Raw genomic sequence first — 27,758 nt, 5'->3', positions numbered from 1 at the left:
CCCGCGCGCCTTGCCCCCAGGCCCGCGAGGCCCGAGCCGAGCTTCGCCCCTGGGGCCGCGGAAGGGCCCGAGGGCCGCGACAGGCTCCGGCTCCACAGAGGGTGAGCTCGGGGAAGGGCGGGGGGCGGGGGGATGAGCGTCATATACTCCCGGACCCCGACTCCCACAACACGCCGGGTGGACGGGAAAACGGGGGGAAAACCGGCTTCTGTTTGCTAGCGATATCCCAGTGTGTTTTGGCGACTTGAGGGCCTCCCTAGTTCGTGGGGTTAAAGAGGAGAACCTTCATCACGTTAATTATGCAATGAGGCGGCGTCCTTGCTGGGGATGCTGTGATCGTGGCATCATTGATACTCGGTGATCCATAGTTTACTTCTTTCATCCTTGCCTGAGAATTTGCATTTGTAATTGGAGGCGGAAAGAGGAAGAAAATGTTCCACTTGGGTGCAGGGAGCAGGCAGACAGAGGAAGAGAGAGGCCAGGGAAGAAGGGCCATGTGCAGCTTCCCTAAGTGCACAATTAGGCACGTCTCTGGCGGGTGAGAGGGGAAAGGATGGTTGGAAATGCGTGTGTGCTGCCAGGTAGGCTCCCGGGTGCCCTCAGCTCAGATTTGGACAGAAGAGAGGCCTGTCAGAAGTTGGAGGTGGAGGCATAAATTTCTGCACTTCTGGCTGGGAAGATGAACCAGATCTTCCAAAAGCTGCCTTGTTATTTTCCACGTCTGCAAAAGGCAGGAAAGGGCCGGGCACTGAGTGCAAAGCAGCGCAGTCAGGTTCTGGTTAGCTGAGAGGCAGGACTGTCATAAAGGGTTTTTTTAGTCTCAGACACCCCAAGTCTGGGGCCTTGGACCATAAAGAGTTGGTTATTGGTCAGTTTTCACTGCCAGAGTGAGAAATGTCTCAGGTATTCTTAAAACCGGGCAGAGCTCCCTTTAGCTCCAGGCTTATTCATTCTTTTCATTGACTGGGTTAAGAGGAAGAGACACGAAGAGGGAAATGGTCTTCTCTCTTTTTTCCCATTATAATTAGGGCAAAGTCCATCTTGGGTCCAAATGGGAATTTCAAGATGGAAAGAAAAATCTTTCCATCTTTGCTTTTGACCCTCAAGGATAGAGTCTCCAAGAAATACCTAAGAGAAAAATTCTCTCCTTCCCTGGAATGGAAACTGGAGTTCTTGCAAAACTGAACAAAGAAAGGGAAGAATTAGTTACTATCCTGGGCAATTTGCCATTATGTTCAGATCATTTTTCAAATGCTTGAGGTTATACAGAAGAATAGAAACGGGGGAGAGAGGTGAATGCAGGACCTGAGAGATCATAGAAGCCAAGAGAGTGTTTTGTCCTGATACAGGTATGGAAGAATCTGCATCTTAATCTTTCCGTCTTTGTAACATAAAATTGCTTTTCCTTTTAATATTGAGTTCATAAGAGTAAAGGGAAGCATAGCTAGACTGCTCCAAGCATCCCAGGCAGCTCGGGCTCTATTGTGTTTTAAATCAGTTGGATGTTTATTTTGCCAGGTAGCTCTGTGAAATCTGTAATCTCTCTAATTCCATGAGTTTGGCTTGTTTCCATTTATTCATTCACGATATGACGTTTGGCTAGAATTTACCAGGGTGTTATAGCTTGAAGAAATACAAAACCCTGTGAACATCTTGCATTGAAAGATTTGATCACCTTATACAGGAATCCTTTACACAATATCAAACATATAAAACAGGTATAATAGGATCTGATTATTTTTGCTCCAAAAAATATTTCATTTTTTCATACTAAGTGACAGGGAAGGATCTTTTAAACAGCTAGCTCTTTTGGTACGTTTAGAATGTTTATTCATCTGCCAGGCCATCCAAAGATAACCCCCCTCTGTAAGAGACCTGGCGTGCGAAATATACTTGAAAAATCAAAGTGGTTAACTGTTTCCCAAGTATAAAGCAAGTTGTGTTCGGTAAGTTGATCTCATAACCTTTAATGGTGCTTATTTGTTCTTTTAATCGTCCCGTACAGAGACAGGAGGAGCCAGGAACCTCCAAGGCAAAGCAGATACTGCAAGGAGATGTGGACCAGGCCTAAGAAGGTATGGAAGGGAGGCTGTGGACACCTCACTGGTTATCTGAGATCCACGTCACATAGCATTCTCCTTTCTTGCTCATATGGAGATTTCCGGAAGCTTAAACTCGTAAATAGGAGTATGTACACGGATTCTTAGAAATGTTTTCTTAACCATGATCATAATAGGAGCACCCGCTTAGGCAGGGGGTTAGGTGAGCTGGGTACCTGCCGAGTGCAGTGCCTGGCTTGCAGCGACCCCCGAAGACGTGTTTGCTGTTCGTCATCATCACTCCTGAGAATCTGTCTTCACCTCCAGTTCATTCTCCAGCTGGCTAGAGTGAGGAGTAGGTTTCCATTCTGGTCACTAAAGGATGAGCAGTCAGTCGTTCTGAGGTGGTAAATTGTAATGACGATGGCCAAGTAGACAAAGGAAATTTCTGAACTTAGATTGAGAGAAACGCTTACTATGAATTTAAAGCTCACAGTGATTGTAATAAGACTTTATATACATTTATTTATTTATTTATTATTATTTTCTTTGTGTGTGGTACGCGGGCCTCTCACTGTTGTGACCTCTCCCGTTGCAGAGCACAGGCTCCGGACGCACAGGATCAGCGGCCATGGCTCACGGGCCCAGCCGCTCCGTGGCACGTGGGATCTTCCCAGACCCGGGCACAAACCCGTGTCCCCTGCATCGGCAGGCGGACTCTCAACCACTGCACCACCAGGGAGGCCCTAGACTTTATATATTTTATAAATTCATACGCAGCATTTTATTTTCTTAAGTGGTGATTTAATAATTTTGTTGATTAGAGAACACATTTTAGTTCAAAATCGAAAGGGCTGGTGGTAGAGGGTCCCCGCTGCTCCAGCCTCAGCTGTCTCTTGTTTCCCTTCTCCCTGTCTGTCCTCCCGGGGTTACCGGGTCCTTGTGCACGACCAGATTCTTTTTGTGAAGTTTCCCTTGCTGTCTGGATAGGTTTTGAATGAATGTTTTAAAAACTGAACGCTGGGCAGGAGATCCTTTCCCCGGGGTACATGGGTGATGGGGGGCGGGGGTCCAGGAGTTTCCAACTCAGTAAAGGGCCCTTGACAAGGCTCTTCATTTGGGCCACTCCCCCACCATCCTGCTCACTCTGCACAGGAGATGCCAGCCTCCTTGCTGCTTTGGGGATTCTGGGACCCAGACCAAGCTCTTTGCCAGGTGCTGCGTGATGAGTCCCCTCCCTGTTTGAACATCTTCTCAACATCATCTCCACCGAGGTGCCCCTTCCTCCCTTACCCTTCTGTGTTAACTGTGTCACTTAGCGCCTGCCTGGTGTGATCCTAGGCGTTAATGGCTCTCTCTGTTTATGGCCTGTCTGCTTCTATTAGAAGTAAGCACTATGAGAGCAGAGCGGGTAGGTTGCTGTATCCCCAGAGCCAGGAACAGCTCCTGGCTCAGAATAAGCCCTTGGTAAATATGGCTGAATGGATGAATAACATTTGGGGAAAAGCTGTTTTTTGGTTTTTTAAATCTCCTCTCCTTTCTCTGTCTAGTTGTCTGTCCCTCTGTCTCCTTCACATTCAAGGAGTTGAATGGAGGTTAACTCCTCGGTTACCATCCCTGATGTCTGCAGGGCCCCTCGTTTTGTTTACTTGTGGATGCCTTTTTAATTCCCTTTCCTCAGTCTCATTTCCTCTCGTCCACCCACATAAGAAATCACTGGAAAGGTCATCCTCTTCTTTCTCTGTGTTTTTGTAGAACGTGTATTTTTGGTTTCAGTGCCTGCGTTTTTAATTTACGTAAATGGCACTGTGTCATATATCTCATTCTATTTTTGCTGTATTTCCTTTGCACCACGGTTGTGAGATTTATCTGTGTGCTTGTGTGCACGTCTAGGCCAATTGCTTTTAAAAATTTTTTAACTCTGTTTGGAACAGTTAAATGGGCTTATTTACCACAGGAGGAGTGAATGTGCATAGTAAAAGTAGAACTAGGAGAGGGCTTCCCAGCTGGCGCAGTGGTTGAGAGTCCACCTGCCAATGCAGGGGACGCGGGTTCGTGCCCCGGTCTGGGAAGATCCCACATGCCGCGGAGCGGCTGGACCCGTGAGCCATGGCCGCTGAGCCTGCGCGTCCGGAGCCTGTGCTCCGCAACGGGAGAGGCCACAACAGTGAGAGGCCCGCGTACCGCAAAAAAAAAAAAAAAAAAAAAAAAATAGAACTAGGAGAAAAACAAGTGGAACTAGGCAGGTGGGAGTCAAACTCTTCTGCACAAATTCAGAAGGATTGTGCTTTTGCGTGACAACTCGAACACGGCGGAGAAGCCACTGGCAGCTGAGCAAAATGGATGCTTTCAAAAAGCATCATTTTGAAAGTGCAAGGGAGGCCGAATTTGCACCAAAAGTTGATAATAGTACCAGAGTCACTGTTGTCATTACAAACGTGTCAAATGTGTGCCGTCTTCCTTACGGTTTAGAGAGAGAGAAGCAGCTTAGGATTTTGTGCGTGGTTAGTGGTCTTCCTGCATACCTGACCCTGCTTTCCCCATATGTCCGTCAGTTCTTTAACCACCGCTTCTGCCTTGTGAGTTTTCAAAGAGCCAACCTTCTGGCTTAGTTTCAGAGCCTGACATCTTGAGAGGTGCAAATCCCACGTAATGATCAGGAGTAGGGAAGCTCTGCAGACGGCCAGGGTGCGCGCTCAGGTTCATCCCTGTTAGCTGCAAGAGGCACGTTGGGAGTTGTCTTGGCTCCTTGAACAAGGGAGAGTTAATTACAGAAAATGTCAGGCTCTTTAAGGGCTGTTTGTCACCTGGCTGCAGGGAGAGCAGTGGCCCTTCCAGAGCCGAGGAGGGAGGACCGTGGGTGTCGGGCCCCAGACTCTCTGCAGACGGAAACAATGAGCCTCAAGGCTGTTGCCCGTGGAAAGGAGGCAGACCCGTGGGGAATTCGTGTGCTCAAGGAAACACTGCAGATGGCAGATGGCGGGCAGGCCGGGAGGAGCTGGGGCTACAGGAATTTGGAATGACTTTCTTTTTGTTGAAAAAAAAATGGGGCAAATCTTCCTGAGTTTTCCAAGGTCAGCCCGAAATTCTACAGGGGCTGGTTACCTATAGATGGGAGGGCTGGAAAGGAGAGTAAATGGGAACAGTGATGGAGGTCTTTATTCTAATCAGGTCTCTTTAAGCTGTTTATTCAGAGCACAGGTAATTCAGGTCCTCAGTAGACAGTCTCAGTTGACACACCCTTTTGCTACGGTTTTCCTTCTCATACTGTAAAGAGGTGGTGGGAAGACAGCTGTTACGCTAAAAGGCCTGGAATCTGCATTTTAATGAGTTCCCCAGGGGGCAGCGGGGGCAGTAGAAGCTGAGGAGGCCTGGGGGCTGGACCAGCAAGCAGCTCAGCCTGGCTGCTCACTGGCATCCTGAGCGGAGCTTTAAAACTCGCCCAGATTCAGCCTCGCAGGTTTGCCTAGATCCTCCTCCACAGGTCTGCATCGTCTCTACTCAGGTGTTCTTGGGGCCCAGGGTGTTGCTGTAGTTTTCAGAAGCTCCCCAGGTGGGTCCAGTACACAGCCAGGACTGGGAGCCACTGCCCTAAACGTAAGGTCGGACACCTTAGCAGATGATCGCAGAGCAGAAACGCTGCCTGGCCAAGTGGACACACCCCTCCGTAGGATTCGTCAAAGCCTAGCCCCTCAGGTACCGTGGCTCTTACTGGTTCATTGGCTGGTTTTCAGAGATCGAGAAGGTGATGTGATGGGGAGCATTTAGGAGCACCACCTGCGGCCTGTGGAAGTGACCCCGGGGCTGGGGCATGGCTGAGCGGATCGCTGTGCTTGGCTGCCAGAGAAATAGTTCCAAGATGTAAGTCAGGTCACTGTACCCCATCCGCTCTCACCCACAAGGCGACCGCTCCCCAGGGCCCAGCCTTGTCTGACCACGTCTGCCGGGGCGCCTCTCTGGCCGAGCTCGGGAAGCCCGTGCCTGCGCCTGGGCCTCCGTTTGTGCTGCTCTGCAGCCCGGTGCCTGGGTCTCCGCCCCTCACCCTGTAGGTCTCTGTGCCGCCCCTGCCCTCCGTCTGCCAGGTCGCGGCCCTTGTGCTTTCCTCTCACGGCACCGCGTCGTCTGCCTCATCTCACGTCTTAGGTAGAGTCTTTGGTGGCTGCCGGTCCCCCCAGCAGCCTGCCAGCTCCACAGGACGAGGAGCGTGTGCGTGTTGGGGGGTGCTTTGGGGCTCGGTGCTGTGTCCCTGCGCCTGTTTTGTGGGATGAATGAGGACGCCTTTTCATGATGAGCTTGGTAATTGATCATTTCTCGGTTAGTGTGTCCTTCAAAATGTATGCAGGTGCACGTCTCCTCGCGCGTGTGTGAATGTATGCAGGTGCACGTCTCCTCGCGTGTGTGTGAATGTGTGCAGGTGCACGTCTCCTCGTGTGTGTGTGTGTGTGTGTGTGTGAATGTATGCAGGTGCACATCTCCTCGCGTGTGTGTGAATGTGTGCAGGTGCATGTCTCCTCGTGTGTGTGTGTGTGTGTGTGTGTGTATGAATGTATGCAGGTGCACATCTCCTCGCGTGTGTGTGAATGTGTGCAGGTGCATGTCTCCTCGTGTGTGTGTGTGTGTGTGTGTGTGAATGTATGCAGGTGCACATCTCCTTGCGTGTGTGTGAATGTGTGCAGGTGCATGTCTCCTCGTGTGTGTGTGTGTGTGTGTGTGTGTGTGTGTGTGTGTGTGAATGTATGCAGGTGCACATCTCCTCGCGTGTGTGTGAATGTGTGCAGGTGCATGTCTCCTCGTGTGTGTGTGTGTGTGTGTGTGTGTGTGTGTGTGTGAATGTATGCAGGTGCACATCTCCTCGCGTGTGTGTGAATGTGTGCAGGTGCATGTCTCCTCGTGTGTGTGTGTGTGTGTGTGTGTGTGAATGTATGCAGGTGCACATCTCCTCGCGTGTGTGTGAATGTGTGCAGGTGCATGTCTCCTCGTGTGTGTGTGTGTGTGTGTGTGTGTGTGTGTGAATGTATGCAGGTGCACATCTCCTCGCGTGTGTGTGAATGTGTGCAGGTGCATGTCTCCTCGTGTGTGTGTGTGTGTGTGTGTGTGAATGTATGCAGGTGCACATCTCCTCGCGTGTGTGTGAATGTGTGCAGGTGCATGTCTCCTCGTGTGTGTGTGTGTGTGTGTGTGTGTGTGTGTGTGTGTGTGAATGTATGCAGGTGCACATCTCCTCGCGTGTGTGTGAATGTGTGCAGGTGCATGTCTCCTCGTGTGTGTGTGTGTGTGTGTGTGTGTGTGTGTGAATGTATGCAGGTGCACATCTCCTCGCGTGTGTGTGAATGTGTGCAGGTGCACGTCTCCTCGTGTGTGTGTGTGTGTGTGTGTGAATGTATGCAGGTGCACATCTCCTCGCGTGTGTGTGAATGTGTGCAGGTGCACGTCTCCTCGTGTGTGTGTGTGTGTGTGTGTGTGTGTGAATGTATGCAGGTGCACGTCTCCTCGCGTGTGTGTGAATGTGTGCAGGTGCACGTCTCCTCGTGTGTGTGTGTGTGTGTGTGTGTGGGATGTCGTAAGTGTAGAGATAGTGGCCCTGAGGGGTGGGGCACGTGGCGGGGGCCCGGGCTTCAGTCTCACTGGTTCTGGTCAGCATGGGACTTGGAGAGCAAGTCCTGGTTCGTCTAAATTTTTAACCAGCTTCTACCTTGACAGCTTCTTCACTTGAGTCTGTGTGTGATTTGTGAATTTTCTCATTACAGACCACGAGAAAAAAAAGTTAAGTGCTTAAAAACGGTCCATCTCTCCACCCGGCTGTACCACCGCATGTGCCCCCTGAAAAACATAATAAGTAATGCAGTGTTTCCTCGCAGCCCGGGGGAAGCTCGCCTCCCCTCCCCCCAGTCCGCCCTGCCTTCATCTGGACTGGGAGGACCAGCCTCCCAAACCTTGCTGCGTCTGTGAGAGGAGCCGTATTTGATGTAGTGAAAGTGTCATCACCCAGATGGAGGGTATCTGGGGAGGGAGGGGAGGGGGCCAGGCAGGGGCTCCAGCTCATTTGTCACCCTTTATTTCCTTTAAAAGACTCAAGTACGTACAGCAGAACTATTAGAACTGAGCATCTGAAAACAAGTATTCGTTATATTATTCTATGTTTTAAATATTAAATCATTTTAAAAACTGAATTAAAAACTAGTGAAGACAGAGATGTATTTCGTAAACACTCAGATACATATTGCCTGTCCATGCACCACATTCTTTCCTGGCTGGAAAAGTATTTACCATCCTTTGCCCCATTTTACAAAGTGGTAAGGAAACTGCTGTTGGTGGTGGTCAGGTAGGAAAAAAATTAAACAGCAGAAGTAAAAACACCCGGGTCCGCACATGTAGGTGGTATTTTCTGTATTTTATTGGTTTTTATTATAAAATGGATATATGCTTTTTGCAATAATGTTTTTAAAATACAGAATTGTACGAAGTAAAAAATGACTCCACTCATCCTCAAGATTTTATTCTGTGCATCACACACGTGTATGTGTGTGTGTTTGCGTGTATATATAATCACATACGTTCACATGTATATATATATAATTCTTTTTAACTAATAGGATCATAATTCGATTCTGCAACTTGCCCTTTTTTGTTTACTGATGTATCTTGATACTTTGGAGCTATGTAATTGGCTTACCACCTTTCAGCATTGTTTTATTTAAATTTTAGAAAAAATTTTTTTTGGACTGCAGCATTCTTTCTGTATCCCCTGGTCAGTAGGTTGTAGACATAGAACAGTAGTTGTATGTCTATCAAATGCGTGTGAGTGCGTGACTTATAAAATAGAACTTTATTTTCAAGTAATAGTGAGGTCCTAGTAGCTTTGGGTTGTTTTCTAGTCTCAGTTATCGCATGTTAAATATATAAGCACTCACGTGGAGACTGGAAAAGTATTTTGAGGTTGAACGGGGGCCTCATACTTTAAAGAGTTTGGACCTTGGGGTGGAGGGTTGAGCCAGGTGTCTTCTAAAGCACCTGCCAGCTCTCCTAAGTCTTCCAGGTCATTTCTTGGTTGATGTCATCATCCAGCAATAGCGAAGGTCATCTTGCGGTGCGCTGGGCACTGTGCTGGCCGGGGTGCTCCAGCACGAGCTCACATGCCACCAGGGGAAGCAGAAGATTCAGGCTGTGGTGGGTGCCGGGAAGGAAGTGAAACTAGGTGAGGATGGAGGGCAAATCAGGGTGGCCAGCAGGGAGGGCTGAGCCTGCCTTGTGCTGTGCAGCGGGGGGAGCAGGCCCTGCCTGGCGTTTACAGGGGCCCGGTGGTTGGTTGGTTGGTTGGCTGGTTGGTTGGTTTAGCTGCACCGCACGGCTTGCGGGATCTTAGTTCCTCGACCAGGGAATGAACCCGGACCCCGGCAGTGAAAGCGCCGAGTCCTAACCACTGGACCGCCAGGGAATTCCCTCCGGGGCCCAGTGGCTGGGAGAGCGCTTCACCCACTCCCCACCCCCTGCTACCCGAGCGCAGGCCCCCGCAGTGACCACCACAGGCTGTGTGGCCTGGGCAGGGACCGCAGCAGGGCACCGGGGTCACTGGCAGGCCTGGGTCTGGTCTGCATTCTAAGTGCTGGCCGTATGCTCTGCTTCCCAAGAGATGTTGGCAGGGGCTGGGGTTTATGCACGCGGAGCTTCCCAAATCTGCAGCCGCATCACAATCCCCACGTGTCCTGGGCACCGTCCCTGCCCGGCCCAGGCGGGCCGTGAAGAGGGTGAGAGGCGGGTGGGTGCCTTGCAGATGCCCCCCTCTCCTGATGCCGATGCCGTGGCCGGGCTTGGAAGGGGAGAGGGCTCTCTGGATGTCTTAGTGCAGTAGGAGTTTAGCAGAAGTCACTTTAGAAGTGGAACTTTCTGGAAATAAAATTGCTGCCTGGAAGAAGCAGCGGGCTGAATCATTGTACGTTGCAGTCGAGGTGATCTGGCAGCCTCTGTCTCACAGGGCCCTCCCAACGCGCTGGTGGGTATGCAGGCGGCTGTTCTGTCCTAATCTAGTAGGGGGCCCAGAGAGCTATTCTGTGACTAATCCCCAGACACCAACACGGAGAAGAAGGGACCAAATCCTGCCCCTGCCCCACCCCCGCTTCTGGGTGAAAGTAGCTGTTGCTTCTGACTTTACGTGAAAACCCGGGGTTAGGAAGGCAGGCGGAGTTTCACGACAGTGCAGGTCTCACTTTCCAAGCAGCCCAGAGGTAGAAATCCTGCCCCTGAGCCGCCCGGCTTCCCGGAGGGCAGATGGTGGGAGCCGCATTTTCATGTCAGGCTGTTTATTCTTTGTCTTCCTACCTTTATCTGGAGGTGAACCAGCTCGGCGGGTGGACTCGAATTAGATCCCTTCAGGTGACTAGCTCGCATTGGAAAGATCGGATCCTTAAATCACAAAACCTCCCAAGTGCAGTGCCCAGCACCGGCGTGATGCCTGGGTGGCGCCCAGGGGCAGGAAGCCCGGAGGTCGGCAGGTTGAGCCGGGGCAAAGCTGAGTGCCAGTGCCCGGGGCTGTTCTGTGCCCTGCCCTGCAGGGTGAGGTGTCTGTGTAAGCGGGGCAGAGCCCAGTGACTCCCCTGTGTCTGTGCTCACTCTGCCACGGCACAGTGTGAACCACAAGCCCCGGGCCACTCGGCACCAGGGCCTCTTCCTTAGCCTCAATCTTCCCGAGAACTGGTGCACAGACACAGATGCCTCTGGGCACGTTGTGGACCACCTGCCGTGTGCTTATCCGCTTTCTCTTTACCCACTCTCCAGCCCACACTGGTCCCTCCGCCCCTCTGTTAGAAAAGGCCTGAAGCCGGGCTTCCTCAGTGACTGGTGAGGATGGACCCCGCCAAGTATCCCCGTCTCGGAGGGCCCAGCTCAGCGGACTCAGCCCTGAGGGACCCTGTGCCCTCTGGGCCATCTGTGCCTCCCTTGTCTCTAGAAGAGAAAAGCTAGTAGCCTGGGCTGAGGGTCTGGCCTTTCTTTTCTTCTCCTCTTGGGCAGTTCACACTGTTAGGTTAATTTCTAGGTATGTGTCAGTCAAATAGGAAAGTCACCAAGGGTGCCGAGGGACCGACCGATTTCTGTTTATAGAGGGTCTGCTCCAGGCCAGTGGTCCTTTTGGTGCAGTCTCTCATTTAATCCTCGTGACCATCCTGGAGGGAGGAGGGCCTTGTCTCAGGGACTGAAAGCCACAGCTTAGGGAGGGTAAGTGACTTGCTGAGTCCCAGAGCTAGCGAGCGGTGGGGCAGGCACTTCAGGGCTCTGCTTTGTGCCACGTGGCCCCAGACGAGGCGTGGCAGAAGGGGACAGGGAGACAGGCCAGCTGCTTCAGGCAGTTAGAGCGGGAGCGGTGTTCCCCTCATTGGGTAGTGTTGCCAGATAGAATGCAGGACACCCAGGTAAATTGGGAATTCAGAGAAACAGCAAATAGCTTTTTAAAGCATAAATGTGTCCCACGCAGTACTGGGGACATAGTTATACTAAGTACTAAAAAATGATTTGCTTACCTGAAATTCGAACTTCACGGGGCACCCTGTGTTTTCATGTGTTTAATGTGGCAGCCCTACCAGGGGACCCCGGGAAACATGGTGCGCCTGCTGCGTGGAGACCTGAGAATGCAGGTGCAGGTGTGGGCTGGACTGCGGGGGGAGAACCCCTTGCGGGAGGGAATCCAGGTCGCAGTGAGGGCCTCAGAGGCAAGGATCTGTCGTTGAGGCAGGAGGAAGGCCGACGCCCGGGCCCTCGTGAGCCCTGTCCACCAGGTGCACTCAGGCTCCGTCAGCGCACGTGCAACAGACCAGCTCCCTGCTGCCCGGGGGTGATGGACGCCCGACAGCCGGATGACACCAACCCAGCCCAGCGCGGTCTCTCTCTCCAGGTGGCTTGGTTTGGCTTCAGGAAGCCCCGTGTTAAAGGTGACACGAAGCACTTTTTTGTCTCTCTTGCAAAGAATCGAGTGCGACTTCCGGTTCTTCTGTGTCCCCTGCAGCAGAGTGTAACCGTGTGACCCGCTGAGGACCCAGGTGCCCCACGTCACTCCAGGGCAGCGATAGCCTGAGAAACGCCCACCCCGGAGGTTCCGCACAGGCTCTGGCGGGCAAGTGGGCGGAGCCGGGACGCTCCAGGGTTCGTTTCTCGGGTTTCAGAGATTCTCTACAGCTCAGTGGGCGTGGCCGCAGCTTGTCAGCGAGTCAGGATTTTAAACCCAGCCTGCTTGGAATCGCCTCAGGGTGGCGTCTGCCCTCTGAGGATTACCCAAAGGTCCGGCCCGCGGCAGGCCCCCTCCTGCCCCGGCTTCCAGGCCCTGGCAGGTGCCAGATGCCAGGGACACAGTAGCCTGGGCCAGAAAGAGTCAACAGGCACATCTGCAGAAGTGAAGTCTTATCACGTGTTCCAAGACCAAACAGAAATGGCTCCTTTCCGGTAAAGTGTTTTAAATTTTACTTAATTATCAACTTGATAAGTTGCTATTAATTAAAAATATGATGCTAAGTTAAATAATAAGTCAAAACACCCTTGGTATCAATAGAAAATTTTTCAGGAATGTTTGTATTGAGGCTATTAACTGAAATGGCCCATTCTTTTATTACCTTGTTTAATTGATTTATTTGTAAGCAGCATTTTGCTTGTGTTTTCCAGGAAGAAGCACTGAATGGCTGACATTTGACAACATGCACCACCAGTGGCTCCTGTTGGCCACATGCTTTTGGGTGATTTTCATGTTCATGGTGGCCAGCAAGTTCATCACACTGACCTTTAAGGACCCTGATGGTAGGTACACCTCCTCATGGAATGGATTTTGGCAAATTCAGACCTTGCTTTGGTACTGTTCCTGGGTACCTGCTTGGATGAGTGACTCTGACCCAGAAGGGCCTTGGAGGTCATGGCGTCCAAATCCTTGATGTTGCAGAGGTTCGGGAGAGGAGGTGGACGGGGATGAAGGGGTCTTTCCCCTCGCAGTCTGTGGGTTTGGGTACCAGCCCTGCTTGGTGTCGTTGAGAGATGCTGCGTATGTGCCCGGTGATGCTGCCTGCTGGTGGCCATGTGTTTGAAGGTCACCTTCAGCACCCCGGAAGGAAGGTGGTCTAAATATATGTGTGTTGGGTTGTCCTCGAGGATTTCTTTTAACTCCCCTTGACCTGATGTAGGCGTTCAGGTGAGGACATATTAAGAGCATGCAACCCAGCCTCAGAAGAGCTGCGTCTAGTTCATGCCCATGCCCTTTGCTTACCAGGGCCTTAGTATTTTTTCTGTGGAATGGGCATGCTCCCTGCTCTGACAGCTCTAAGCCCGACCTGGGCACCATGAGGCCCTGTGAGTGACCTGTGAGGTGCTGGGCACGAGTGAGGAGCTGTGGGGACGGTCATCTTGAGCCCTGAGGCCACTCCTTCAGGGGCAGCATGAGGCAGGGCGCACGGGAGATGCTGAAAAGGCTCGTGAGCAGCCTTAGAGTGTCCTGGCGCCGCCATCCTGATAGGGAGGAAGCGCACAGCACCTTTATCCTGCACGAGGCTTGGCATGTCCGCCTGCAGGCGGTGGCCCTTGAGGAAGGGAAGTAGAAAAGGATCACACCAGTCTTTTGCTGATTTACGCCCGGGGGTGCACAGCCCATGCCATTTGTGTGGCCAGCGGGCTCCGGGCCCTGCTTATCCTGGAGAGCCCCCGGGGGTGTCCCCGGCTAGGCTGAGGCCGCCCAATGCCCCACACCCCCTGCTTCCATCTTCCCTGTCGAGGGGCAAGGTAGGAAGGCAGATCTGCAGGCAGAAGAGGGAGGTGCTGAAATAAGCCCCCAGGGTGGTTCTCAGCTCCGCAGTTTCAGGTCAGTAACGTTATCGGGGCCCAACTGGCTGTCATCTCAATCCTACCCTCATCTTCCAGGAGCCCGAGAGGCTTTCAGAGCCCGGGGAAGGTGGAGTCACAGCTGCAGGCATCTGGGGTGGCCAAGAGCATCACGGGGTATCACGGCTAATCACGGTCACACTGGGAACCAGGGCCACTGTCAGGACAGCACAGACCAAGTCTGGGAAGGTGGTTGGAATCTGAGCTGTGGATCTCAGCCCAGCCATTTGCTGCGGGGCTGCTCCCCCCAACAGTTAACGTCACCGATAGTGGAGACCCCTTGTTAAGAGTTAGAGCAGTGGTTCTGGTCCCCAGGGCACTTTAAAATCGCATGGGGACTGTGTATACCTCCTGCTGCCCAGGCCCAGCAGAGACCAGGGGGCAGAATCTCTAGGCGGGGGGCCCAGGTGAGGACCGCCAGTGGGAACGTGGCTGGGAAACTGCACAAGAAACAAAGCTGCAGAGAACATGAAATGGTGTCACTGAGTCTACACATTTCACTTGTGATTCCTTTAGTGTCACCTCCTGGTAAGGGAGGCACTTGAAAGGCGAGCCATGAGGTTGAATTGTTTGTGGTTTATTTTATTTAAAAATGAGGAGTGTATGTAATATATTTTATATTCCACCCAAAATAATTAAATAAGACGTGTGTCTCTGAGTTTGAATATGATCTAGCAGTAAGGCCTCTGAAGAGCACCTCGCATCTCAGGGGCATCTGATAAACGAGGCGTCGCTACAGTGTTCAGGGAGCTGGGTGCCCTCAGTGTCTATGGGCAGCTCTTTCCAGCTCTGTCCCCTGGGAAGTGGGCTGTGTTCCAGCATCCAGTTCTCACCTACCTGTTCTTTTTTTTTTTTTTTTTTTTTTTTTTGCGGTACACGGGCCTCTCACTGTTGTGGCCTCTCCCGTTGCGGAGCACAGGCTCCGCACGCGCAGGCCCAGTGGCCGTGGCTCATGGGCCCAGCCGCTCCGCGGCATGTGGGATCTTCCCGCACCGGGGCACGAACCCGTGTCCCCTGCATCGGCAGGCGGACCCCCAATCACTGCGCCACCAGGGAAGCCCTCACCTACGTGTTCTTAATGAGTTCCCTACCACCCAGTGGGTAGGAAGAGCACATTTGTCTTGAGCTGCTGTTTAAAGCCGTGTGTGTGTGCGTGTGTGTGTGCGTGTGTGTGAGTGGTCTCTCTTTGGCTCAGCAGTGAAGCCACAGTGAATCCTTCTTTAACAGATTTTAGTGTCGTTTTGAACTAGACTTTGTCATAGGGAAATAAATCCCATTCAGTGGTGGGAGTTTGATGGCATGGTGTGTTGAGACTTGAACACAGAATTGACATCCATGTGAATCTGGTGTGTATGCACAGACACTGATTTTCTTCCTAATCTTGTGCCTCAGCTCAGCTGCCAGCCCCTTAAGGTCAAAACCTGTGATGCGATGTCTGCACGCCCCCTGCCCAGCGTGTGATGCAGTGGTGACCCCGGGCAGCTGGACACACAGAGAGGTCAGGGAGCTGAGGGGATGCTAGCCTGTCTAGAAAAACAAAGCAGTACTGCACGTGGCAAATTTAAAGACATTTTGTAAAACAAATATAATGATGTCTCTAAGGAAAGCGGCTCACGTTATGAAGACAGCTGATGGTACCTATTGATCAGGATCCTTGGGCCTGAAGCTGGCGTCTCGCCCCTGGGGTTCAGGGTGGGGTAGGGATCTGCCCTTTGGTCACAGTGGCGACAGCAGCACCCACTGAAAATACATGGTTGTCAGCAAAGCAGTGGGAAAGCAGAACCAAACATAAGGTGTGCTGTCGGTTTTATCTGAATCTAGTTGGATTGGGTTCGAGGGGAGTTGGGGAGCAAATACCAGGATGTTCAAGGTAAAAAAAAAACAGTTAAAAATTGGCGGACGAATAGCCGACGTGTGTGGCTGGAAGGTGAGCTGTCCCACAGCTACCAGAGCCCGTTCTGGATGCTTCTGAGTGTGTGGAATAGGCGCTTTTCAAAAATTCACTGTTAAGTCAGTTGTTTGGAATTCACGCTACGTTGTCCATCTAATATGTCATTAAGGAAGCTTAGGTTTCTGGGAACCCGTGCGGCCGGTGGAAGTGCTGAGCATCGCTGTGCTGGTCAGAGATGTTGGCACATGAGGTGACCAGATAGGAGTGGAAGGTACCATTTCCCTGAGCATGTTGGTGCTCGCAGGTGAGGCTGCGGAGGAGGAGGAGGTAGGATGCTGGTCTCGTGGCCCTCGGGGTGCATTCCGGAGCCTTGGGGCCAGGGGTGCTGCTGCCCTGTCTGTCTTCACGCGGTCCGTGGTGCCTCCTGTCCTCACGGCAGGTGCAGAGCAGCTCCTGTGCGCACCTGTGGTTAGGGCTGCATTTCAACTCAAACACAGGGAAAAGGAGAAAAGATTTCCGTGGGATTCATAGAGGTGTGTGGCCGAGATTTCTGTTGGAGTCGGAGAGCTCAGAGGCATGAGAGGTGGGAGATGGGTTATTATTATTGACGGGGCTCTGGGAGGATGGGTTTCTCCCCTCTGCACTGGGAGGACGTAAGGGTGGGGCTCGTTCATGGCGGGGCTGGCTGGGGAGCGGGGGTCTTTAACAGCCAGACTGAAGGCGGGGAGGCTGCAGGAGAGCCTGCAAAGTGTAGGTAGTAATGACCCAAAAAGAGTTGGTTTTGATGTTTTTAACAAAGTGAAATATGCCTTTGCTTATGCTTTTTTATGCTAATTTCTGTGCTTTTCTTTGATAACTACTTTTTTATTCAAATTATGTTTCCAGGCTTTGCAAAACTTTGAAAGCAATGTTTCTGTGATTGTAGAGATCTGACAGTTACCTTCAAATTCTACCCGAAGGTTTTCCCCCAAATCAGTTTGTTGTAAACGATTACTCTGGTGTAGCGTTCTGTAAGACTCCTCTAGTCTGATTTCAGTTCCCATAAATTTCAAAAATAATGGGTGAGCACTGACTTGACTGCTGACTTGGCTTTTTTTTCCTAATTAAACTTTTAATTTTGAGATCGTTGTAGAGTCACGTGCAGTTGTACGAGAGAGTCCGACGTACCCTTTACTCTTTTGCCCCAGTGTGACACGTTGCAAAACCATAGTGCAGAGTCACAAGAAGGGTGTTGGCAAGGATGCAGTCACGAGGCACAACATCTCCACCACCACCAGGATCCCTCCGGTTGCCCTTCTGTAGCCACACCCACCACCCTTTCCCCATCCCCAACCCCTGCCCCCTCCCCCCTTGACAACCACTAATCTGTTCTCCTCTCCACCATTTTGTCCTTTCAAGAATGTTTTATATGGTATATGACCTTTGGGGATTGGCCTTTTAAGTGCAACATGGTCACCTGGAGATGCATCCAATTTATTGTGTGTATCAATAGTTTGTTCCTTTTTAGTGCTGAGTAGTATTCCATGGTATGGATGTACCAGTGTTTGATAACCATTCACCTGTTGAAGGATAGCTGAGTTGTTTCAGTTTGGGGCTCTTATAAATTAAACTGCTGTGAACATTCATGTATAGGTTTTTGTGACATAGTTTTTCATTTCTCTGGGATAAATGCCCAGGAATGCAATTGCTGGGTCATATTGTAGTTGAATGCTTAATTTTTGAAGAAACTGCTTCTTCTGGAGTTTCTGAGAGCTGCTGTACCATTTTATATTCCCACCAACCATGTGTTAGTGATTCCTTTCTCTGCCTCCTCACTAGCATTTGGAGTTTTTGGAGTCTGTTTCAGGCATTTTGATAGGTGTGCAGTGGTATCTCACTGTGGTCTTAATTTGCATTTGCCTGATGACTAATGACGTTGAACATCTTCTCATATGTTCCTTTTCCACCTCTAGATCCTCTTTGGTGAAATGTCTGTTCCTGTTTCGCTCATTTGCTAATGGGATTGTTTGCGTTTTTTTTTTTTTTTACTGTTGAGATTTAAGAGCTCTTTACATATTCTAGATATGCCAGTCCTTGGTCAGGCGTGTGGTTTGCAGATAGTTTCTCCCAGTCTGTAGCTTGTCTTTCCATCCTCGTCATAGGGTCTTTGCCGAGCAAAGGTTTTAAATTTTGATGAGACTCAGTTTATCCGTTTTTCCAAGGTTTACTCCTATGCTCTTTAAGAAGTTGTATAGTTTTTTGTTTCACATTTAAGTGCTAATCCCGAATAAAGGGTGAGGTTTAGGGAAAGGCTCCTTCTTTGTCTGGGGGCGTCCAGTTGCTCGGGTACCATTTGTTGAAAAGATGCTGCCCCACCGCATTGCTTTTGCGCCTTGTCAGCTATCACTTGGGTGTGTTTGTGTGGGTCTCTTCCTGGGGCCTCTGGGCTGTGGCACTGATCGGAGTGTCTGCCCCTCCATGGGAAGACGTTTTAACCTCTCTCTGTCTCCTAGCCTACAGCGCCAAGCAGGAGTTTCTGTTCCTGACCGCCGCGCCCGACGCGGGGAGGTCGCTGAGAGAGACGCACTTCCCTGAGGAGCTGAAGGTGGGCACAGCCAGGCCGCGGCACTGACCCTTCTACCCATTCTTCCTCTCACCTGCTCAGCCCTCTGGCCCCAGCGGGTCCCCCATCACGGGGAACAGCCTCCCCTCCCTCCCTGCCCTCATCAGCTGGTTTCCACTTACTGACTGTCACGCTCAGCTTTAGAGTCGCTGCTTCTGCACCTTTCCGCTTGCTTTTAGTGTCTGGCCGGGGGAGTCCCGGTCGGTGGGCCTTGTGCATCGTGGGTGCTCTGAAGTGTTGACTGTGTTGAGTTCCCGCCCAGCCGAGAATGAGCTTTGTGATGGGTGGATTGGGGATGTTGGGCGAGTCGGGAGGAAACCAGGGGAAAAGGTCTCTGCCCCCGAATCCTGGGAATCCTGGAACTTTGGAGTTACGGGGCAGCTAGTCCAGCCTCCGGGCGGTGTGGATGAGAGAACTGAGAGTAGGAAGAAAGCTAATCGTCCAGGGTCACAGGGGGTTAGCAGCAGGGCCCAGGGCCGCTGACCTCTCCCCGCGCTCACCTTCCTTGACACTGACTCCAATTTCTCCCCAGGCTCCTTTTGCACGTAAATTCCTAATCGTCCCCCAGCCAAGGGGAGGGGCGCACTCCTGAGACCCCCTTCTCCCCCTGCTGGCCCCTGTGCCGGGTCTGGATGGAAGGTTCAGGTTGCCCTCGTGCAGGAAGAAATGAGGTGAGGAGAGCCAGCTCTAAAGATGTTTATCAGCCCAGAATTAAACTCAGAGAAGGGACAGTCCTGCCCATGAGCTGCACGTAATGTCAACAGAAAGATCCAGCAAAGTCTGGACAGCACACCCCCGGGTTTCTGGCATCACAGCCTCCACCCCGCAGTTCACGCGGATCTTCTCACCTGGTCTCGTGACTCCTCAGAGCAGAACCAGTGCTGATGGGCTCCATCACCTGCTCACAGCAGCCAAACCACTGGTACCACTGACCTGACGGCCAGGCAGAGCCCCTCTCCTCACCTGAAGCCGCATGTCAGAGAAACGTAATGGTGTGCTCAGCCCTGAGGAAGTGGAATAACGGTGCCTGCCTTTTTAAAACCCACACTCAATGACCTAAGGTGTTTTCTTAAATTAATAAACCAGATACACCAACGTACCAGGTTATCTTCAAAACAGCCACCGCCTGTGTAGACAGCAGGTTCTTAGGTCCAGGCCACATACTTACACTCAGGTCACATGGAGGGAGAGCGAGGGGGCAGAAGCTGGCCTTCCCTCAGATCGCTGAACGGAGGATATCCTGCCGTTGCCATTATGCCATCAGCACAGCGACAGGCAGGCAGCCCACCCGCCCCCGCGGTTTGTCCAAGTTGAGCATGAGGGGACAGGGTCAGCCGTCTCTGGCTGCACTGTGGCCCAGCGCATCCACGCAGCCTGAACCCTGGGCCGCAGCGCTGACTCACGCCCTCCGTCCTGCTGCTTCTGTGGCGACAGCCCCCAGGCTCCGGCCTCCGTGAGTTAATGCCCGGCATGCTCCGTTCTGCTAATGAAGCCCTTGTGCCCGTTTTATCTCCGTTCCCTGCAGCTGACCGGGAATATGCTGCCGGGAGGGCGGCTCGTTCAACCCTTGGTCTATATGCAACGCCTGGAGCTCGTCAGAAACGTGTGCAGGGAGGACACCCTGAGGAACCTCTCACACACCGCCGTCTCCAAGTTTGTCCTCGACCGGATATTCGTCTGTGACAAGCACGAGATTCTCTTCTGCCAGACGCCCAAAGTGGGCAACACCCAGTGGAAGAAAGTGCTGATCGTGCTGAACGGTGCGTCCTCGCTGGACCTCAGGGTCTGCAGGGAGGGTGGCCGGGGCCAGGGCGGGGGAGTGGGGGAGGGCGGCCGAGAGAGGAGCCCGGGACTGGCCGGTGACTCACAGACAGCGTGCCGGCATTTTTCCTGTTCGTGTCCACGTTAGGAGTTGGCGGGGTTCACCCAGGCGCTCCCCACCCACGGTCAGGGCCTCCTGGCTCCCCTATCTCTGCCTGCCCGGTTGGTCCCGTTACCTCTCTTCAGAGTCCCTGCATTGATCCTTGCGAGTCACTCACTCTGTCCTGGGAGGTCAGGGCTCCACACTGACTGGGCCATCCAGCAGCTGTCCTCATGGCTGCCCTCCTGTGCTGAGAAGGACCCACACCCGGACACTGGTGGGTCTGGGGGCCTCCCCACCTGCAGTCGTCCCCATCTTACACTGAGCATCCGTATTCGGAGGATTAATCCGCCTGCTTCAGGAAGTCTGGTGTTCACTCAGGAACAAATTAGATCATTGGAGAGTGCCCCTCGTGCACCACAGGCTTTGACTCCTCACCACTCTTTTCAGACGCTGTGTTTGTTTAAACTCCAGTTACTCTGAATTGCCCCAAGATAATTATGGGCTCTGCTAAATGCAGCTTCAAAAGAAACATAGTTCCAGTAGACAGCCGTGTGACTCCTGGATCAGGAATCAGACCTCGGAGCCCCATGGGACATGGCCCCGGGTTCCGTCCCGCGGCCCCCCAGGCCTGCCGCTGCTCTCAGAGGTGGTGTCGGAGTTGGGTGTCATTCGGCCTCTTCCCTGGTTCATTGGGGAAGAAAAGGGAGACACCCGCCTCATCTTCTGCTTATAATCAGTGCACTTCTTGAGTAATCAGGCAGTACGTTGGATTTTTGACATCGGAGAATGAGCTTACAAATCAGATTTAAAGCAACAAACGTACAAAAGTCTTACAGATTTGCTACCACTGTGTGACGCATCAGACTTTGAAGAAGAAGAACCCGTTGATGCGGGCGGGATAGAAACGGGACCGGTTTGCCAGGCCATGTGATAGGAGAAGGACAGGGGCTGCCTTCAGCTGTCCATAGAGGCACCTGCGTGGCGCCAGGTACCAGAGCAGATCCAGATGCAGATCCCCAGAGCTGGTTCCTCTGTTGGCCCCGTGAGAGCAGATGTGCATCTTGCTTGTTTCATAGCCATCCGTCCACTGTACTTATTAGCACAGGGTTCTGGATCGGGGCTTAAATATTCTGAGGAGGCTGTGATCACTGCTTAGATGGCCCAGCAGAGATCCTTCCCCGCCAGACTCTGAGTTTAACATGGCAAGGTTAACACAAAGATACACACGAAGGGTTGCAGAGGCTTGGCTAGCACCCCAGCACAATGATGCTTTATTTCCATTTGTCTAAGTTGAGAAAAGAGTGAAGCACCTGCCCAACCCTCCAGCCCTAGGATGGGCCCCCAGGTTCCACTGTGCAGCCTGGACCAGGAGCTGTGGCTCTCGGCCCTGCCCTGCCTTCTCCTCAGACACCCCGTGTCCTCCTCTGAGCCGTGCTTCGAATCTATCACATCACTCGCACAGCATCAGCCTGACGTGTCCAGCACCACACTTCTTGGCCACTGCCAGTCTGGGATGCTGTGAGGTTACCTAGGAACCTCTTAGGCCTGGGTGGTGTCATGCTGGGAGTGATGGGCCCGAGCTGCGGGCATGGATCAGCAGTGTGTTGTTGTGTTGTTTTTTTTTAAATTAATTTTTATTGGAGTACAGTTGCTTTACAATGTTGTGTTCATTTCTACTGTACAGCAAAATGGATTAGCTGTACGTATACATGTATCCCCTCTGTTTTGGATTTCCTTCCCATTTAGGTCACCACAGAGCATTGAGTAGAGTTCCCTGTGCTCTACAGCAGGTTCTCATTAGTTACCTATTTTATACTTAGTATCAATAGTGTCTGTATGTCAATCCCAGTCTCCCAGTTCATCCCACCCACCCCCGCTTTCCCCCTTGGTGTCCATACATCTGATCTCTACCTCTGTGTCTCTATTTCTGCTGGCTGTGGGTTCCATGGTCCCAGTTCTCTGGCAGTTTCCCCCAGTTCCAGAGCAGAGTCAGTATTGCAGGTTTTGGGCATTCTGCTTGCAGGCACTGATCTTTCTTTTGTGGCAGATTGAACCCGATTTAGGTGCTCGTTGCTGTAGCCGTTGCTCCCTCCCTCTCCCTCCTCCTAACTCGTCTGTTTCCTCCAGATGGCCTGTGGATCACCAGAAGCTTTTCTTCACTCTCATCCTGCCCGCAGAAGCAGTTGAAATTCAAAGACCTAAACGTGGATACTGGGATGGCCCATGGGGAACGCGGGCCCGGGCTTCGAGACGGGCATCTGTCTTTAAAGGCAGCATCCCCAACACGCCCTCTCCCTGTTTGCCTCCCAGGAGCCTTTCCTTCCATCGAAGAGATCCCTGAAAGCGTGGTGCACGACCACGAGAAGAACGGCCTCCCGCGTCTCTCTTCCTTCAGCGATGCAGAAATTCAGAAGCGGTAGGAGCAGGGGAGGGGGATGCTGATAAAACCCCGCAGGCTCGGCTCTGTATTTGCCGTGTTTCCCAGATGGCTCCAAGAGCTACTGGTTTGTGTTGGTGAGAGGCAGCCGGGCATACGCCCAGCGTTCAGTGCATTTAAATTCACGTCTTTGTGAGAATTTCTGAATGTCTTCTCCACCCTAACCTTCATGCAGGCTATTAAAATGAAGGTTGCGTAACTGTCTTATAGAAATGAGTGGTCGTTTTTGTTCTGCTCTGATTTTGTTAAGTTTTATGGATTTCTTACTGAACATGACCTTCATTTCATAAGAAAGGGATTTGGGTTACAGGGAAGCCCCACTTCGTTTTTCATTTTCTCCCAAGGTGTTATGCCTGCCTTCGCGGCAGCTGCCCCTGGGGGGGGTGGCGGGATCGGCTGGACCCAGCAGAGGTGGAGAGAGACAGGCCTCACCAACCACGGCAAGGAGGGAGACCGGCATCGGGAAAGTTCCTTAGCTGATTGGACAGTTGTCTTGACAGCTGTGGTATGGCCCCGTAGAACAAGGTTTAAAAGGAACAGGTACATAATAATACGCTAGTCAGCGTCAGGGCACCGAATGATCTTTCACCTCCCTTGCTTTTCAGCTACTTGATTTTCATTGCTTCCAGTATTGGTTACTCACCCTTGCCAACGTGTACAGCCTTAGAAGGCAGGTGTCAAATGCCAGGTCAGAGACCCTCCTGGGGGAGGGTGGTCCTGTCATCTCCCTCAGCAGCGATCCTGCGGGGCTTTTGTGAGAGTAGACATGCTGAGACCTGCAGGGCTGAGAGGTCTCTGGCCTGGGTGAGCGCACGGAATCACAGCAGTGTCGTCGTTGCTCTGTCACTGTCAGTACAGGCCCTTTATGGCGGTACCCCTGCGCCGCCACCCCCCCACTGGCAGCTCCCCCAGACCCCCTTCCGCCAGCTGGAGACTGGAGCCTCACTCTGCCTTTCCTCTTCCCCCCCTACTCTGCCCCCCATTTTCCTTCCCCTGGAAATTTCGAATTGAGTTTTTAAAGACATACCCTTAGAGTCATTCTCAGGCCTCAGCTGTTCCTAACTCAGTCAGGGTTCCTGCCCTTAACGGTTTTCTGCACAGGAACAAAACTTTCAAACATTCCTGAAGTTTCAAACTACTCAAGTGAAACAAAACATGGGTTAAATAGATGTCTTCACAGCGGCCCCGGGGGTGATGAGTACTGTGGTCTTGGACAGTTAAGGTCTCTGAGCCTCCATTTCCTCAGCCTGTAAAATGGGTTCATAACAGGATCTGCTTCCAAGGGTGGCTGTGCGGATTGAGTAAGAGCCACATGCAGTGTGCTTGGCACAGGGCTCAGCCTGGTGGCTGCCACTGCTCCAGCCATCATACTTCACTCTTCCTCACAACCCACAGCCAGCACCACCAGCAGCATCAGGTTAACTTCTTCATCTTCATTTTTTTCCCTTAGCTTGAAGACATACTTCAAGTTTTTTATCGTAAGAGATCCCTTCGAGAGACTGATTTCTGCGTTTAAGGATAAGTTTGTTCACAACCCCCGCTTTGAGCCTTGGTACAGGCACGAGATTGCCCCTGGCATCATCAGGAAGTACAGGAGGAACCGAACGGAGACCAGGGGCATCCAGTTTGAGGACTTTGTGCGCTACCTGGGTGATCCGAACCATAGGTGGCTGGACCTTCAGTTTGGGGACCACATCATCCACTGGGTGACATACGTGGAACTGTGCGCACCCTGCGAGATCAAGTACAGCGTCATCGGTCACCACGAGACCCTGGAGGACGACGCCCCATACATCTTGAAAGAGGCTGGCATAGACCACCTGGTGTCTTACCCCACCATCCCCCCGGGCATCACCGCGTATAACAGAACCAAAGTCGAGCACTACTTTCTGGGTATCAGCAAACGAGACATCCGGCGCCTCTATGCACGTTTTGAAGGGGACTTTAAACTCTTTGGGTATCAGAAGCCAGATTTTTTGCTAAACTAATGTGTAGGACTGTGAGTTCAAGTATCTTTGTTAGACCAGAGGCTAACCGGGTGGAGATCTGGGCACAGAAATGACACTTTGCTCTGTCACACTCGCCCTGAACACTCCTCAGTTCCCGTGGACCTGGGTGTGCCTTGGCCAGTGAAGCTGGACCCTGACCATTATAACCTAGTTTGGACAGAAGGTGCACGGCGGGCCCTGCCTCCCTCCTCCACCCCAGCCCCAGTGCCATGGGGCCTTTGCTCTCCTCAGCGGGGAAAGAGACTAAACATTTGCAGTCGAACAGACGGGAGGAAAAATCATACAGCCTCGAGTCACCTCCCTCGGTTGTCAGACACCTGCAGCTCCCGCAGACGGTGGGGCGGTCATGCCTGTCCCCAGAGGATTGTAGACATGGGGCCCAGCGCTTTCAGGAGAGATGGAAGAGCCAGTGGTCTGCACACATCCCAGGGGCCGAGATAGGGTCAAATCTGAGTAATTACACCTCTGGGTTTCATCTTGGCGCCACTATAGTCACAGAGGCAGACCCTTCTTTCCACGACTGTTCTGTTCCTGAGAAGTTCAGGGATGACTCGAGGGCACTCTCCGGGAGTCCATCTATTCAGAATACATGCCTGTGTGCTGCTGGGCCACATTTCCAGACCTCTGCCTGCCAAGTGATGATCTCATTCAGCCCAAGAGATCCAACTTTGCAAAGTGAGGGGAGTGTACACATTTCCCACCTGAGAAAGGGAACATCTCTGGGGACATTAAAGGGAGCCTGGGAAGAGGCAGAGCTGGCCGGGTGCTGGAGCTCAGGCTGCCCTGGGCTTGGGCATGTCCACCCTGGTGACTGCCTCTTGTCTCTGATGGTCCTGTGTGGATGGGCACTGGGAGGGGGGTCTCCACCTGCCTCCCCCAAGGCCAGGCCCTCCTGGGGGCCAGCGGCAAACACGGGCAACATGCCAGTATTGCCCAGTCAGTGCAGCTTACACATTTCAGTCTCCTTTCGTCTCAGCAAAATGCGCACCACTGGACCCATTTCTGATGATGCCGTCATCCTGGACTGTAAGTTGGATAATCAAGTTCACCAGCAATAAACTCCTGGGCCGAGGCAGCCGCAGTAAGGCACCTTCCAGGCGCTGAGGAGCAGGCCACGGCTACCATTTCAGGTGCCGTCCGACAGCGAGGTCCCTCGAGGTACGGGAGAGTTTCCCTGCGAAAAGTCCCAAGTGTCCAGGCTGCACAGGGCCCAGGAGCCCAGCTTTTCCTCCAGGCAGCCTCCACCGTCCCTTTCTCAGTGTGGCTTCCTGAGTTTGTACATGTGAAAGTAACATGAAATTAAAACAAAACACGTGCCAACCTGACGTGGGCCGCGGTTCCAGGTCAGGTGCTGTGTGGACGCGATGTCCCCGAGGCCTGGCGACGGTGAGGGGCACGCGGGCCTGCGTGATGGCTGCGGGCGAGCCGGCGGTGGAAGAGAGGCAGTCGTGTGCCCGCCCGCCACGCCGGCGGAGGGGCAGCCAGCGTGGCGGCCCGTCACCCTCTGCTGACACGCAGAGGCTGCGGGATCAGTCATTCTTCTATCATGTTTTAGCAGAGGCTTGTTGAAATCGTTCCGCACCTGATGCAGGAGTGTCTCTGTGGGGTGGAGCGAAGCTAATTCCCAGGGGAGACACCTGGCGGGGCAGGGGGAGGAGGAGTTGGCAGCTAGAGAGGGCGACCCCGCAGGGAATGTGCAGGTGAGCACTCAGAAGTAGCATCAGCCTGATTCAAAAAGGAACAGGAGAAGCAACTCTGCCTCCAAGAAGTGGTCTTAAGGCAGGGAGGGCAGTTCCTGAATTTGGAAGTTTAATAATATTAGGTTGACTTAATAGGCTTGTGTCTTAGATCGCTTTTCTCTTACTGGATTTCTTCTCACACATTTTAGTTTCATGGGTCTTATGTTGGAAACTGTCAACAGTGAGATGCGCAGAGCCAAGGCGAGATTTGGTTTCCCTAGAGGCTGAGTGCACGCAGAGATGGCAGATCCCCACATGCCGGGGCCCAGGTGGCTCTGTTTGGGGGGGGCGGGGGAGGGCGGGGAGGGGTCCCAGGAGAAAGAATTGCCGACCGGGGACACGGTCCCAGAGGGTTACTGGGGGATGTTGGTTTCCCGACCGCTCACCCTCTACCCCTCACCACACCCCACCCCCACTTCCCCACTCAACCCCAGCTTAGCGCATTTAACTGGAACCTGCAGAAGCAGGGAACAGAAAGCGGGACGAGAAGGGGAAAACGATCGAGATGCAGCCGAACTTTGGACAAAGAGCCTCGCCACCTCTTTGATGAAATGTAAATTGTTCTAGGTACTGCTGATGAAAGATTAAATCCGTCGATCTAAGAAGGAAATGGAAAATTTTATTTGAGACAAATTGAGGATTATAACCCGGGAACAGCCTCTCAGAAAACTTTGAGAGCTATTCTGCCCATTAGAAGTCAGAGCACAGTTAACGTAAATTTTTGGAGACAGAGGGTTATACATTAAATGATGGACTGTTGACAGTTTACACAATCCAGATCTTCAGGTACAAAGTGGTGGGTCCTTGTGACCCTTTGAAGATTAAGAAAGAACGTTATCTTTTAAGGAGTTGTCTTGGTTCTAGGGGAATGTTGCTGTTTATGGCTGAGCAGGTGTTTCTGCCGATTGGGAGGTTTGGTCAATGCCTAATGCAGAGACACAATGCACGGTAGAGGGTAGGGAAGAGGCCAAAGGGCAGAGAAGATTCTTTTACATTTAAGTTTTTCTTGTCTTGCCATAAAATGTGTTATTTCACAGTACCTCTTCCAAGCCCCTTAGGCACGCCAGGCGCTGCATCCATCAGGGTTATGGGGTTCAGAGCTGAGCAGAGCTGCGAGCTTGCAGCGGAGTAGAGGCCGCCAAGTGCTGAACAGGGCCGCCCAGGCCTGGGGGTGGCAGGTACACAGGAAGGACTGGGGAGTTACATGGTTGTTTCCTTGCCCTCAAGCCAATCTCCCTGTCAGTTTATTAGCAGTCATCTTGAAGCTGTCTAAAACAAGACTTGGACAGCAACATCACATCCATCATCTGTATTGTCCTCAAAACTGAGTTGA

The 27,758-nt window shown here is 52.2% G+C and overlaps 1 protein-coding gene across 2 annotated transcripts; it reads left to right on the top strand.

The window, feature by feature from the left end:
- On the top strand, positions 1-26,011 carry CHST10 (carbohydrate sulfotransferase 10). 2 transcript variants are annotated; one of them, XM_082851317.1, is made up of 7 exons: positions 1-101; positions 2,006-2,075; positions 12,684-12,815; positions 18,267-18,358; positions 19,902-20,136; positions 22,551-22,656; positions 24,128-26,011. In XM_082851317.1, exons 3-7 carry the CDS (start codon positions 12,716-12,718, stop codon positions 24,663-24,665), a joined length of 1,071 nt encoding a protein of 356 aa, XP_082707443.1. In that variant the 5' UTR covers positions 1-101; positions 2,006-2,075; positions 12,684-12,715; the 3' UTR covers positions 24,666-26,011. The 2 variants fall into 2 exon arrangements, with proteins under 2 accessions (XP_082707443.1, XP_082707444.1); XM_082851318.1 differs by lacking the exons at positions 1-101; positions 2,006-2,075 and adding an exon at positions 12,431-12,467.
- The last annotated feature ends 1,747 nt before the right edge of the window (positions 26,012-27,758 follow it).

Source organism: Leucopleurus acutus (genome assembly GCF_964270905.1).
Source record: "Leucopleurus acutus genome assembly, chromosome: 12".
Lineage (NCBI taxonomy): Eukaryota > Metazoa > Chordata > Mammalia > Artiodactyla > Delphinidae > Leucopleurus > Leucopleurus acutus.
This window is presented reverse-complemented; position numbering and strand designations above follow the sequence as displayed.